Genomic DNA, 16,400 nt, shown 5'->3' with positions numbered 1-16,400 from the left:
TTTTTGGTGGGGTTCGTGTTGTTTTTTCTTTAGTTTTCTATGTTGTGGCATGTGTACTATTGTTTTTCTGTTTGTCTTTTTCATTTTTAGCCATGGCGTTGTCAGTTTGTTTTGGATTTATCAGTTTGACTGTCCATTTGGTATCTTTCGTCCCTCTTTTAACACATATATGTGTAACATGTGTAATACAAGAATACAAAAAGTAATCATGATAACATACTATAAATATATAAATACTGCATAACGCCAACAGTATATTACCAGAAAAGGACTAAACTTTTAAAGGATTACTAGCTACGAGATCTATAAAAAATCTAATATATGTTTTTTGTTTCTCAATCAATAATGAAATGCAAATAGGGAAATAATAATTAGCTTTTAGCAGCCAATATGGTTCAATTTTGTCAAAATAAGCTAAAAAAAAACCATTGAATATAAAATATTCACTTGCAAGTAAATAATTCGATCTCATTGAAGCCGTATTCATGTGAACTTCAATTTAATCCCTCAGCTTGAGATGGATAACACTTTAATTGTATATGTAAAGTTATTTAATAAAGGAAACGAATATAAATATTGAGGTGAAACAAAGCTAAATAATTTGATTGACTGATTCGATCCACAAAAATTCATTCTTATACAGATAAAAACGATGATTGACATTTATTTTTAATCTATAATATGAAATTAAATAGACCTAGAATAATCCAACAGCACGAGTTTGCGTAATCTATTTATATCTATATTTATGTTTACATCGCTTATACATGTATGGTCATCGCATGATTTTAGAGGTCAACTCGATAATTAATTATATGGCGTCTTAACTATAATACATACGAAACAAAGCTACGTATTTTCATGCTCGTGTGCTGTTTATTATTTATTTTAGACTTTTACTAGTTTGGATAAATGTTTTTCATTGTTATAAATGAAATATGAGACAATTTGATTAAAATCGGTGAACATGAATTTGACAGCTAGTGCCCCTTTAAAAATAATATATAAAAAGACAAACAAAAAGAACATTATAATAGATATAGGAAGATGTGGTGTGAGTGCCAATGAGACAACTCTCCATCCAAATAACAATTGAAAAAAAGTAAACCATTATAGGTCAATGTACGGCCTTCAACACGGAGCCTTGGTTCACACCGTGGCTATAAAGGGCCCCAAAATTACTAGTGTAAAACCATTCAAACGGGAAAAAACAACGGTCTAATCTATATAAAAAAAAACGAGAAACGAGAAACATGTATAAATCACATAAACAAACGACAACAACTGTACATTAGATTCCTGACTTAGGACTGGTGCAAACATTTGCAGCGGGATTATTACGTTATAAGAAGAGTCCGAGGTTATAACACGTATACACAATGTACGTAATTATGTTATATACAACGTCAGAATCTAGAATATATACTTCCAGACCATCATGTATTATTTCTGAAATGATACGAATTAATCAACATGCGATTATAAACACACCAAACGAATGGATAATAACTGTCATATTCCTGACTTGGTACAGGCATTTTCTTATGTAGCAATGGTGGATTAAACCTGGTTTAAAAGCTAGCCAAACCGCTCACTTGTTTGGCAGTCGCATCAACAGACACAATTGATAAAAATGTCACAAATAGGGGTATAACAGCGACACGAGCCCCACCAAGAACTAGGGGTGATATCAGGTGCTCTGGAAGGTAAAGCAGATCCTGCTCCACATGGGGCACCCGTCGTGTTATTCTTGCTATTACAAAGGCGGTTAATAGCCGGTAGTTCACATTCGTGAAAAGAGAACACTTATATCCTGCTATCGACATTGAAGGAGCAAAAAACAAAACAATTATTTTTCAAGTCGATCTTTTTTTATAATTAAATTTTAATCGTTATTTAGTGAACAAAAAAAAACAAGCCTTAAACATGTTAAAGCAAATTATAAAAGCGGAAGTCCATTTAAACTGAAAAATCAAACGCTATCAATCAGACGAACAAATGGAAAATAACTGTCATATTCCATTCCTGATATAGTTAATGCATTTTTCGAAGAGAGCGTATTACCATGAACAAAATTGGTTTACATAAACTTAAAGACTAAGTCTTTCGAAAATATGCACACTTAATCATATCTAATTATTAATTTAAGTATTACAAATTTAAAATAAAGGGTCTTCTTTTTTAGGTACAGAAAGACATCAACATTTTGACTATTACTTTCCGGCGCACGCCTGAGTGAGGTTGCTTAATTTCATTTTTCTTTTACTAATTAAACTTTAAATTACAATTTTTATTCAATTTTTAATTTTTACATTTTTTATTCTATATTTTTTCTTAATTTTAAAGTGCCAGTCTGCCTAAGGATCAGGCAATATCGTATTTTATGTAAACATGCATTGTTAAAAAACATCAACTCCTATACTTTTTTAGAAACCTTACATGACATAAATATTAAAAAAATGAAGCATTAGTTATGTTTTGTTATTGTGATTTATTTCCTGGTACCATGAAGTTGAGACTTATTCCTTATATACCTAAGTAAATTTATCACTTTTGAAAATTAATTTATAGCTATTACCAGATCTGTGTGATTATATCATTATGATTAATAAAACATATTATTACTTGTAATTCTGTCTTTCATCTTCTTTCAGTGGGTTTTTTTGTTTTTCTGATATTATTGATAGCAGAAAATTTTCCATATTTTAGCATGTTTTAATAGAGTTATCTCCCCTTTCGGAACTCTTTATGTTACTAATCATAACAAATGGACGTCACAGTTGACTAACATGACTGGCAGAAGATGTAATTTTTCTATTTTCTGTAACACAGAGTGTGGTTTTTCGCCGTATTTTCAAGAAGATCAAACTGATATATCTATTGCAAATTGTAGTAAAAATATTGAAAACCATCTGGCTTCAGTTGGGCTGAAGTCAGATGATATTCCTACAGAGGGACATTTGATATGCTTCAGGGTAGGAATTTTCTCTGCCTTGAAGTCATATGCTGTTTGCCCATTGCATCGATATGCATTAGGCATTTGTTGGAGAAAAAAGGCAGGCTGTTCACACCCTCAACACTCAGGAAAGGCTAAACCAGATAGAGCAGTGACCCTTGACATGAGCAGAGCCATTTCCATGTATGATGGAAAATTGGTTCCTGTTGGATCAGGTAATGAACAACAAATATTTTAGCACATTATTTTAAAAAATATAAACAGGTTTTGTCACAGGTATTGAGGTCATACATCAATCATAAATCTTTTAAAAAAAGGGGGGGGGGGGTATGAAAAGGGAACATTTCAAACTTGTCCCAAAAAAAAACAAACACAAAACTAAACAAACTATTGAAAATATTCTTAATAAGAATTCTTGCCGTTATATTTTGTGATGAACACTATCAGAGGTGAAAAAGGTGGCATGTGTAATGAATATTTAAAACTTTTTCGAACAGAACATTGATTTAAACAGTGAATATTTGTTTTCAAGGGGGGTTCAGGTCCGAACCCCCTGGCTACGGGTATGACATTTGAATAAATTTTATACATGCTTGTACATATTTTAGGCAGCAAGTGTTCATTGTATGTTTCTAATTCAATTTTAGTAAGAAGTATAAGGAGCAATAAAAAAGAAAGAATAATGCATCAAAATATTAGATACATTATATTATGTACAATTTATATCAGTGCGAGATTCTACAAATCAAAACACACTAGATATTTTTATATGATCAAAGTAGTCTGTTGCTGTCGTCAACAATGCACAAGGCCATGTACACACATAATGGACAAATAAACAACCATGTGGTTTTTGAATATGCATGTACATTGTACATGTATCTTGGAAAATACATTTATGTCTAAAATATTGAGTTTCTATTGAGAAAAAAAAACGTAAATCTCTCTCTATATAGGTAATATTCTTATATAATTTCATACTGCAATCAGCCATTTATTATACAAATACATTGTATCAGGTATAAGTTCATAAGTTGTTTACATGTAAAAATAAATTATCCAATATCCCCACTTCATGATGTTGAGCAAGCTGTATAGTAGGTTATTATTTGGCATGCAAGTACATTTATATTTTGGTCCACCTTTCATGCCTTTCATTCAGTTATGTGATTTTCTTTATAAGATCAGTTACAACTACATGTTCTTACAAATGTCAACAACTAAATTTTCAAACATGTATACAATGTATCATATGCTGATGTAAATTACTGGATAAACAGAATATAAATTTTATTTGTACTTCGGAGTTCCATGACTTCAGTCTAAGACTCTTGCTAATGAACAAAAAAAAAGGCTTGGAGAGGCTAAAGCATAATGAAGTCAATTTAATATCTTCCAACAATACATGTACATGTATTATATACATATAAATACTGCATTAATATAGAGACAAATAGTAAACTACAAGGCCTTCATCAATGAGCACACATTAGAATATGTCATTGTGCACTTACTTTATTTTTATAGAATGATATATATTTATTGAACACGTAACATAATTATATGATGATGAATATCATGATAGTAAATTATTGATTTTTGTAGGTTCATGTATTCATTTAAATATATGTCCTTCAGCCTTATTTTACAAAATGTTTTATACATGTACTGTATGTTGTATGTTCAACTCGTTAAATAAGTTTTTCTTTTTTTATGCAGGAATTTGCCGTAAATGTAGAACTGTCGTCTATGAACAAATTTCAAACTTACATGAAGAAGATATTGATTGTGATGCTTCAGAGCCAGAGGTTTGTAAAAAAAAATAGTTTTTAATATTATGAAAAAAAATATTTGTCAACTTTAAAAGGCATGATAATGACAAGAACGTGTTCAATTATTATAAATAATATCACTGCTTTGTAAAGAAGGGACATGCTGATCCCAACTTTTTATGTGCAAAAGAAACAAGAAGATATTATATGTTATTATACTTCACGTTAAAATGCCATATTTTGATTGACTAAGACAGGGGTGTCAATTTACTCTATCACATGGCTGAGCGGGTGACAATTTTTTTGAATGTTACCCTCTCGTCTACATTGTAGACCAATCAGAAATCGATAATTCAAAGAACAATGAATTGAATTTACATCAAGGAATTAAATACAATGCTTAAGTTCTACATTTTGGCTGAGATTTTATTATCGACTGTTAAAATAAATAAAATCTTGCTTGACTTTTGTTGTTTTTTTCTAATGCCCGTAACGTTTTTATATCCGTGACGTCATAGAAAATACTTTTATAATGAAAGTAATCTGTAAAAGCCAATAATGATAGGACATTCAGTATAATAAATTAAATAACACATAGCTGAGAGGGTGATAGAGCAGATTGGAACCCCTCGAAAAGGCATTGTCAACCTTAGGTTCGCCGCGGTTGACAATGTTTTCTCGGGGTACCAATCTGCTCTAACACCCTCTCAGCTATGTGTTATTTATATAATAGCCAATGACACAACCGATACACCAGAGACAAAAAATTGAAAATGACATAGAAAATCCACACAGTAACACTCCCTCTTTTCTTTTATAAGCCTTTAATGAGGCATGCTTACCAGAGCAAACACTAATCTCCAAGGTTTTAATTTAATCCAAATTTTAGTGAAAACTAGGAGAATGAATTACAAGCAAATCTAAATAGAAAAAAAATTATTCTTACCTTCATGGTCGAAAATATACAAAGATTGTAATGAGCAGAGCTACACAGGGATGTTATTTTTGTTTTTATTTTGCTTAAAAAATCTTAAAACTATCACTGATATAAATAACCATTTAGTCTATGACTTGATTTTTCAACAGTGTATACATGAAAACAGAGAAAAAACAAATGGAGGTTCAGAGAACCAAGCTAGCATGAGTAATAGTTGCAGGGTAAGTGTTTCAATTTGTTTCCATAGAATTAAGTTAAAAAAAAATCATGAACAGGAAAACATGATATAAGAATATGAGGTGACATACAATTATCTACACCAAAATGTAGTAATTGTAAATGTAATGTCTAAAAAAAAGTTGAAATGTAAAAAAACATGCACCTCTGTTTATTATGTGTGATTCAGCAAATGTTCATTCCACATTTCTGCGAATTTCTGGTATTTCCTGATTATCAGACAATGATTCAAATTGATATCTTAGCACTCAAAAATAATCTTTGAAAATGACAATTATGTTCATAGATATAGGAAGATGTGGTGTGAGTGCCAATGAGACAACTCTCCATCCAAATAACAATTTAAAAAAGTAAACCATTTTAGGTCAATTTACAGCCTTCAACACAGAACCTTGGCTCACAGCAAACAACAAGCTATAAAGGGCCCTGAAATTACTAATGCAAAACCATACAAAACAGAAAACCAAGGGTTTAATCTATATAAAAAACGAGAAACACGTATACATTACATAAACAACTGACACCTACTGTACATCAGATTCCTGACTTAGGACAGGTGCAAACATACATGTACCGGAAGCATATTATGCTATAAGCTGATCCATTTTGCCTTGTCAAAATACTGAGTAGCAAATGCAAGCACTGTATTTTGTATGATTCTATATTGTTCATCTCAATTAACATCTTGTATGAAAACTTTAGGGGATTTTTCACAGGTACTTGTTTACCTGTGGGTATTTTGTTTATTGAATAAATATAAAATATGCTTGTTAACCATTCAAACTTATCTACATCTATATTTTATAGGTTGACAGTGGTATTGGGAATGATGAGTATTTTCTGAGAGACAGGTCATCTGAGTCCTACAAGACCATAACAATAGATAGTCAGGTAATTCATGTTTTCTAAATAATCAAAATTATACATGTACATATAACTGTGAAAATTGTGTAAAGGGCATACAACATATTCATAAACATGTATGTTCATGCAGTCTGAAGGGAAAATGAAGATATTGCCATATAGTAATTATTCCCAAGAAAGACATCATTATACCAAATAATATTCATGTTTTATCCAACACTGTAGAAACGGGAGGGACATAGTGTTACCCAATACCTATTGGTATCTTTCTGTACTTATGTTTGCCTGAACCAAATTAATTAACGCATAACGCATAATACCTCAAAACACAATGAGAAAGATGAGGTATGATCATTCGAATGGTATTTACATGTTAATGTTCCATGAGGTACAAAATTGTATGTAGATATAGGAAGATGTGGTATAAGTGCCAGTGAGACAAATCTCCATTCAAGTTACTATTTATAAGAGTAAATCATTATTGATATATTATCATTACGGAGCCTTGGCTCACACGAACAGCAAGCTATAAAGGTCCCTAGGGGTACGTGTTAATGTTCCATATGGCCCAAAATAAAATATTGTTTGTTTCCCCAATCCCGACCAACCCTGCAAAAATGGTCCTACTCATGAAATTGTATTGGCAAAACTAAGTCAAATATTATTTTATTCATTTCTGATTTTCTGGCTTGCTGGATCATCTGATAATATTCAGGCTTTTCGGAAAAATAAAATTATTTACCTACCTACCTACCCACACCTGGCTTGGCAGGGTCGGGATTGGGGAAACAAACAATATATTGATTTAGGCCTATGGTAAAAAATGGTCAAGGTACAAAATGGCCAGGGTACGAGATTTTATGGTGCGAAATTACTGTAACTCATGTGGTTCTTTGATGTGGTCCAAAAGGTCCCAAATTAAACTAAGTTTGATTTTTGTAACAAAATGAAGGTCAAATTTAATAATGACGATTTCAACTTTTACTGTTCAGGAGTTATGGTTCTTGAAAGATTGAAAAATGGCATTTTCAGTCGTGTCCGTGCATTTACGCATGAACTGTTTAACCAAAGCTTTTCAAATTTTAATATGTTGTTACTGATGACAAAATAGAGGTCAAGTTCAATAATGACGATTTTGACTTTTACCGTTCAGGAGTTATGGTTCTTGAAAGAGTGAAAAATGGCTTTTCTAGTCGTGTCCCTACATTTACTCATGAACTGTTCAACTTAGCTTTTCAAATTTTAATATGTTGTTACTGATGACAAAATAGAGGTCAAGTTCAATAATGACGATTTTGACTTTTACCGTTCAGGAGTTATGGTTCTTGAAAGAGTGAAAAATGGCTTTTCTAGTCGTGTCCCTACATTTACTCATGAACTGTTCAACTTAGCTTTTCAAATTTTATTATGCTGTTACTGATGACAAAATGGAGGTCAAGTTTAATCATGACGATTTTGACTTTTACTGTTAGGAGTTATGGTTCTTGAAAGATTGAAAAATGGCATTTCCAGTTGTGTCCGTGCATTTACGCATGAACTCTTCAACCAAAGCTTCCCAAATTTTAATATGTTGTTTCTAATGACAAAATGGAGCTCAAGTTTAATAATGACAATTTTGACTTTTACCGTTCAGGAGTTATGGTTCTTGAAAGATTTAAAAATGGCATTTCCAGTAGTGTCCGTGCATTTACTCATGAACCATTCAACCTAAGCTTTTCAAATTTTAATATGTTGGTACTGATGACTAAATGGAGGTCAAATTTGATATTGATGATTTTCACTTTCACCGTTCATCAGTTATGGTTCTTGTGATATTGGCAGGATACAAATAAATGTTAATAAATCCGGTTTGCTGTCGTTGTGACAGCCTCTTGTTGATTATGGGCCCAGTTTTCAAGTTGGTCCAAATCTACGCCAGAAACCTTATCTGTGTCAACTATTTAATCCAAATTCAGAATTGTATCAAGCTTGAATGTTGTGTCCATACAGAAAATTACGTAATCAAATCTGCCGTAGACTTGGAGAAAACAAAAAACTGCCATAAATTTGATTTATTTGAAGATGTACCGTCACACTTGCAATAGATTAGTAATCTGCAATAGATTTAGAACCGGCCATATATTTGGAAACCTCCATAGATTTTAGTCACACATATATAATAGTGGCAATGTTCTATGTTTCAACATTGTGCCATTTAAGGCTTTTTATTAGGCTACTGTTTTGCATAAAAATTTACCTAATGTAAAATTATGTTGTCTACATACATGTACCTATTTTCAGGAATCATCACAAGGAACAAATTTGTCCCAGACATCTAACTGGAGTAATGAGGGAATGCCTGTAGATTTGAGTACATGCAATAACGTCCTGTCATCTCTATCTAAAGGGGAGATCAGCCCACTAAAATACCAACTCCAATCATCCATAGAGACGGTTAGTAAAACAACACAGCTGTATGTTGAAAGAAAGGCAGATGAGGCAATAAGTGCTGTTTTGAATGCTATTGCACCAGGTCAGAGTAGCATATTGCTAGCTCGTATTTTCAAACAAAAAGCAGACAATAATCAAGGCTCATCTGATAACTACTACGATGAAATGTTTAATTCCCTGATCAAATTGTACAATGAGGCAGATAACAATATTGTCAAGGAACAATTATTGTCAATTATGGCATCCAAAACAACAAAAGAACAACTTTTAAACAGAATTCCAGGACTAACCAAGTATAGAGTTGACAAAGTAAGGATGATGAATTTTCAGTCAATTTATGACCAACATGATCAACCTCCTGTGAAAAGATCAAGAATGGACCCTGTGAAACTTGAACATGCCTTGTCTTTCTTTTTTAACCCAGCTTTCCATCAAATTGTTTCCTATGGCACAAGAGATATAAAATTAGAATCAGGTGAAGTTATAACAGTACCAGAAGTAGTAAGAACAGCTTGTCATTCAACCTTGATTGATATGTATAACTCTTACAGTGAAGAAAATGAGTTTACTCCTTTGAGCCGTGCAACCTTATACAATATTCTTAATGTATGTTCTGCATCAAAGCGCCGAAATCTACATGGTCTTGATAACATAACAGCTGATGGACATAGTGGTTTTGAGTTAATAGAAAAACTTATTAAAGGTATTGAAAATGAAGATATCATATCCCGGGAAAAGAAAAATGAACTTATCCAACAACTGAAATCGGGCAAGGAATATTTGAAAGGGGACTATAAATTACACATATCTCCCAACTCAGAATGTGCTGACCACTGTATTAAATGGGGCCTTAGTGACCCCAAAGTGCCAAATTATCAGTCAAAGTGTGACCATGACCATTCAATCAAATGTGACAGATGTGACAATATATCGTCCGTTTTAATTAAGATATCAAACTTGCCATTTGGTTCTGATGACAAAACTGAGTTGAAACTTGCACTTGATCAAATAGAAAACTGGAAATGCCATATAATGAGAACTGTCAACCAAGACCTTGCCAGAACTGACATGTTTGATAATATGAGTGAATGTCAAGCAGTGATGGTGATTGATTGGGCAATGAAATTCCTCCCTTGCTCACACAGGGAAAAACAGTCAGATTGGTTTGGCCAAAAGGGATTATCATGGCATGTTGCAGTGTGCATCTATAAGGAGAAGAAGGATGATCAAGTTAATTTGAAGGTAATTTTAATCAGATTTTGCAATGTACTGAACATTTTTTTTATGGCCCCGTTTAAATTGATGGTGCCATATAGTTTTACCCTTATCCAACACTCTGCAATAAACCTTCAAATTTAAGCTTAGATCCTCAGCTGATTTTTTTCTATAATTTAGAATTTCAAGACTTTTGAAATTTGTTGAAATAACTGAACTCATCACAGTTACTTTTTTTCTATACACCTTCAGATTTTGAGCTGATTTTTTAGACTACTTTTATGTTTGTGTACACATGTGTTGTTGAAAATGCATTTCTTTCAAATTTTTGAGAGGCAGCCATTTGTGTACTTTTATTTTATAAAAAAAAAATGGATCATCCATGACAGACACTACTTAAAAATTCTGCTTGCATTGCTTTTCAAAATATTATTTTTGTAAATTGTAAGCATCTATTTTTTTTTTCAAACCTGTTTTTATGTAAAAATGTATGTGTGACAATTTCTGGCTTGAAACATACATATTACAAATGATTATAAAACTTTAGTTCAACACTTTCCATTCATAAATATCCACATCTACTCCTAGACCAGTGATGTTTAAGATTTCTACCATTCTATATAGCAAAATATTGAGCACTGAAATTTTACTCAAAGGAGAAAGGAAGGCTACTTCACACTTAGTGCATGCAACTTTCAACATCTATTTAAAGAATTAAATTAAAAACTGTAAGAATGACAATAATAAAGTAATTACTGTAAACCAACTTATTTTTGCGGATACTTTATTTTGTGTTTTACCCTTTCTTGACCGCCTTATTTTTCTACTCGCGAAAGTCGTGAAAATAAATCGCTCGCGAAAATAAGTTGGTTTACAGTATTCATATTTCATATTTTTTAATGAAGTCTTTTTCTTTCAGCACCAAACATTTGTTCATATTTTGGAAAGTGCAAGCAAGCAAGATTGGATTGCTGTAGCAGCTTTCATCAGACATACACTGAGTGAAATTAGTGTTCAGATGGGACATCTCAAAGAAGTGTTTCTGAGGTCTGACAATGCTGGTTGTTACCACTGTGGCAATTTATGGATAGCTTTAAATTGCATTTCCCAACAAACAGGTAATGATTAAAAATGCATTCAACCTAGTAATAAAAAAATATGACATGACTGCCAATGAGATATTTATCCCTCAACGACAAATATAAAAAAGAAGATGTGGTATAATTGCCAATGAGACAACTACCCACAAAAAGACCAAAATGACACAAACATTAACAACTATAGGTCACCATATGGCCTGCAACAATGAGCAAAGCCCATACCGCATATAGTCAGCTATAAAAGGCCCCAATTAGACAATGTAAAACAATTCAAACAAGAAAACTAACGGCCTTATTTATGTAATAAAATGACCGAACAACAAAGATAAATATTCATATGGTTACTGGTCACCATATGAGCTTTAACAATATTCATAACTATAAAAATTTAAAGAAAGCGCATCAAAAACTAGAAATGAAATTATTCATAAAAGAAATCTGACACCTAGAATGATTGTAAGTTGTACATTACTAGCGGGCAGATGTCATCTGACCTTGACCTCATTTTCATGGTTCAGTGGTCAAAGTAAAGTTTTTGAGTTTTGGTCTTTTTATCTAATATTATTTGCCAAAGGTCAACTATATTTGGTGAATGGAAGTATTTTATGATCTATATGTCAGTCTCGCAGGTTTTATTTGACCATGACCTCAATTTCACGGTTCATTGCACAGTGTTATGTTTTTGTATCTTGATCTTTTTGTCTTAAACATAAGTAATAGGTCATGTATATTTGTTGTATGGAAGCATTGTTAGCTGAACATGTCTGTCTGGCATGGTTAATATGACCTTGACCTCATTTTAAGGGTTCATTGGTCTTTGTCAGTTATCTTGGTTAATGTTAAGCTTATGTAACAGTTGTAATAAAGCTTAAAACTTAGGACTATCAACATAATATCAATGATTAGTAAAGAAGGCGTGACATTTCAGTGTGTGCACTCTTGTTATTTTTTTCTCAAGAACTTCAGAAATTTCAAATATGTCTTTGTATTGCAGGTATCAAAATAAAACGATATGACTACAGTGAGGCACAATCAGGAAAATCCTACTGTGATGCTAAAATTGCACATCTTCGACAGAAGATTAGAATGTATGTAGCAAATGGCAACAATGTTACAACAGCAGAGGAAATGAAGCAGGCTATAGATGAAGGATTAGGAGTTGCAGGATGTCAAGTGGCTGTAGTTGATGTGAATGCAGATCAGTCAGAGTTGCAAAAAGTGAAACACAAGTGGAGCGGTATAAACTCAATAACCAACCTGGAAGTGCATGAACATTCAATTACCCAATATAAAGCCTACAACATAGGCAATGGTAAATTAGTAGACAATGTCAACTCCTTATGCTCAACAGATTTATCCCAGGCATTGCCAAATCTTACTATAATTCAACCTTTCACAACACCAAAAGCCCATACTGGCAATATTTCAAAGCCAAAAGAAAACTCCGTCCAATCATCAGAATTAGCAAGCAGAATTTTTGTATGCACAGAGACAGGATGCATTTGTTCTTTCAAATCTTTTTCTGATTTTCAAAGACACAGAGACTTTGAAAAACATGTATACAAACTTGAAAAGATGTCAACGTACGATCACATCAGAATAAAATGGGCTGAGCAATGCAACCAAGAGAACATTGCCCTTTCTCTTAGCAGGACTTCAGTTTCTGGCAGTTCGACAAACTCTCCCATTCACCAAGGTTGGGCACTGAAGAAGGATAAAAAAGTGGTGCGATTTTCTAATGCAGTGAAGAACTATCTAGAAAATATTTTTGTTGAAGGAGATAGAACAGGTAAAAAAGCAAATCCGAATGTTGTTGCTAAAAAGATGAAGACTGCCAGGAATGAAGATGGTGAAAGACTATTTGCTCTAGAACAGTGTTTACAGCCAAGTCAGATAATGTCTTATTTCTCAAGATTGGCTTTATTAACCAGAACAGGAAAGAAGGTTGGCCGAACTGTAAGAATTGCTGATGCTTATGTTGATGATGACAATTTAGTTGACATTTTAAATGATATTGAGATGGACCATGTCAGAGAGCAAATTAGTTAAATTGTATTTAACTTTACCTTCATTTGCATATGTATGACAGATTTTGCATTTTGTTTAGTTCATAATGAGGCAAATATTCTGAACTTGTTATAATTTGTGCTATTACTAAATACTAACATGACAACATCATAATCATATATATACAGAATACTGCATGCCAAGGAATCTTGAGAACTAAGGACCCAACATGAGGGTTTTAAATTTCTTAATTTATTCTTATTTCGTCTAGTTCTATTTTATATCAATATAAATATATATAAATAAACCCTTGCATGTTGCAGAACAAATATGTCAAACGTATATTTGATGTCACTTTTAACATGTTAAAAAAGGTCATTTAAGACTAGATTTTTGTCTTCTTTTCAAAATGAATTTGATCAAGCATTGGTTGCTAAGGAATAACTTTTGTTGTTGTTAAATTGATATCATATCCCCCTCTTTGGTTGTTTAAAGAGAAAAAAATGGTTGTAATGAAATTTTTAGAACATGACAGTGTCAGATACTACTATAATAGTTAATGTAGGTCTCAGAACAATAATTATCTGGTATAAGAAGAAATGAAAAATTTTGAAAATATCTTCCTTTATTTGTTAATACATGTATGCATACAACTGTTTGTCAGTTATAAGTATGGGGGTGTTGAGGACCCATCACAATATTTTTAATGGTTTTTCTTAGATTTTGGTTAAAAATAGGTCTTCAGTTTAAAAAATACATGTTGATGGTATTTTTTTTATTATCTTTTTTTATTTTAATTATTTATTTCGTAACTAGGGGAGTTTATGTTTTTGTTGATGAAATGAGGATATCATTTTATTTACTTCTTTATATAGAATTTATTGATATCTGACCACTAAATTGTCACTTTTTGCACCAGAGAAAACAAATTTATAAAAAAAAATCATCAAATTTTGTTTGTTCATTTTGGTTGTTAAGCACATATTTTGGTTGCTATGTAATACTTTCTGGACCAAAAAATGTAACAATTGACAACACTTGAATGTGACTAGCTGAAATAAATCATATTTAGTCCATGTATATGCATTTAGACTAAAATATTGAATACATTTGTTACAATTTATTTTTTTAGCCTTGTTGCTATAGGGTAACTTTGTTGCTATGGTTACTCAATATTTGGAAAAAACCCACCGAGCTTTTATAAAATAATGAAAGTATGAATACTACTTCATCCATATTTAGTGACACCATGTGTGTGCTGTTCTGGTAATAGAAAATATTTGAACTTGATTTCTGGTCATTTTTGGCTTTTTTGGACATAACGGTCCATGAAGACCCTTCTGTACCTCAAAAATTCTAGAATGAAATAGAATTCCATCAAAACAGCTATTCTTCAAGAATATTTCATAGTTGAAAAAGTTGCTGTACAATGGAGAAGTACTACACTTTATCTGAACATTAGTTTTCATGACACTAAAAAAGTGAAAAACTGTGAGTTTTATGCTAATTTCAACAACTCGTTGCTTTGTAAAAATCATATGGCTCTGTTTCCATAGCAACCATATGTTATTGGTCCGAAAAGTATTTTTTTCTTCAAAACTTGTATTTGAGATGATTTGTGCAAGTTTTTATCAAAATCTGAGACTATCATGTTTTGGTCACTGCCTGATCCTTAGGCAGACTGGCACTTAAGATAAAAACAATAGGCAAATTAATTTAAGTGAGAACATGTTTTAAGGAGTACTTCATGAGTTAGTGCATCCTTAATGTTGTCTGTAGAATTTCAGGTGGTAATTTATTCCAATCTTTGATTGTTTGGCTGAAGAATGAGAATTTAAACTGTCTTTGTTGCATTGGAGTTGTCTGTATGCTTGTTGATTAGTAGACCTAGTTTTGGACTGGCTTTTTATGAGAATATCCTGAGGTGGTATTGCAATTTCATTATTTATTACTTTGTGGAACATTTGAAGTCTGGTGTTTAGCTTTCGTTCTTGTAGGGTTTGCCAGTTTAGGTTTTTAAGCATTTCTAGATACACTGCTGTTGTTGTGAAATCTGTTGCAAGCACGTGATCACCATGTAAGTTTGCTGACTCATTGCAATATTACCCTCATATCTGATATTCATATGATTTTACCATGCCTCTAGAGACACAACGAATGTCTAACAAAAATGATAATTTATAACTCGTTAATTTACATTCTAATGGAATTAATTAAAATTCTAATAAAAAAGGGCAATATAAAATTAATTTCATAACTTTTAAATTTGATTTGGATATGAATGTTTAATGAAGTATTTTCCTTTTAAAATGTATAGTGAAAAAATACATAATCACTTACATTATTAAGGGGGGGGGGGGGGGGTGTTAAGGCGAATACTTTGTTAAAATTATGTACCAATCAATAGAAATAAGAAGATGTGGTATGAGTGCCAATGAGAAAACTTTCCATTCAAGTCACAATATATAAAAAGTAATAATATTTAGAAAGTCTGTTTCAAGCATGTCTAAACTTTTATTGCAATAGGACTGTCATATCAAATTTTTAACAATTTTGATATGGATGGCTAATATTTGTGAAATTTTAAATTATAGACCAATTTTCATAAAACAGTCGATTGTGGTAGGTATTATTAATACCAGTGTATCTTTTTTGCGCATACGCATACATTTTACTGAAAAAATCCACAGAAAGACAAAAGATCCTTTTAAAGCATTAATTAGCATCTCTGCCCCCGGCGACAGTTTAAAAAAAAATATTACCAAAAATGGGCAATTATTTCATCGGAAAGAGAAATTATTATCTAATTATTTATAACTAAACATATATTTTACCGCATATGCATGTTTACACAATTTAACGATAAAAAATGTATTTATTTT

The 16,400-nt window shown here is 32.0% G+C and overlaps 1 protein-coding gene across 1 annotated transcript; it reads left to right on the top strand.

The window, feature by feature from the left end:
* The first annotated feature begins 2,337 nt into the window (after nucleotides 1-2,337).
* Nucleotides 2,338-15,193, top strand: LOC139488299 (uncharacterized). The gene is made up of 7 exons (XM_071273797.1): nucleotides 2,338-3,171; nucleotides 4,676-4,764; nucleotides 5,815-5,886; nucleotides 6,710-6,793; nucleotides 9,047-10,438; nucleotides 11,331-11,529; nucleotides 12,506-15,193. Exons 1-7 carry the CDS (start codon nucleotides 2,790-2,792, stop codon nucleotides 13,558-13,560), a joined length of 3,273 nt encoding a protein of 1,090 aa, XP_071129898.1. The 5' UTR covers nucleotides 2,338-2,789; the 3' UTR covers nucleotides 13,561-15,193.
* The last annotated feature ends 1,207 nt before the right edge of the window (nucleotides 15,194-16,400 follow it).

Source organism: Mytilus edulis, chromosome 9, assembly GCF_963676685.1.
Source record: "Mytilus edulis chromosome 9, xbMytEdul2.2, whole genome shotgun sequence".
In the NCBI taxonomy this organism is placed as follows: domain Eukaryota; kingdom Metazoa; phylum Mollusca; class Bivalvia; order Mytilida; family Mytilidae; genus Mytilus; species Mytilus edulis.
This window is presented reverse-complemented; position numbering and strand designations above follow the sequence as displayed.

What these genes read in the sequence shown, in the direction of transcription:
- LOC139488299 (XM_071273797.1), top strand. Translation starts at nt 2,790, where the DNA reads ATGACTGGCAGAAGATGTAATTTTTCTATTTTCTGTAACACAGAGTGT. An exon ending in CCATAACAATAGATAGTCAG is followed by an intron (nt 6,794 to 9,046) that starts GTAATTCATGTT and finishes ACCTATTTTCAG; the next exon opens with GAATCATCACAAGGAACAAA. An exon ending in ATGATCAAGTTAATTTGAAG is followed by an intron (nt 10,439 to 11,330) that starts GTAATTTTAATC and finishes TTTTTCTTTCAG; the next exon opens with CACCAAACATTTGTTCATAT.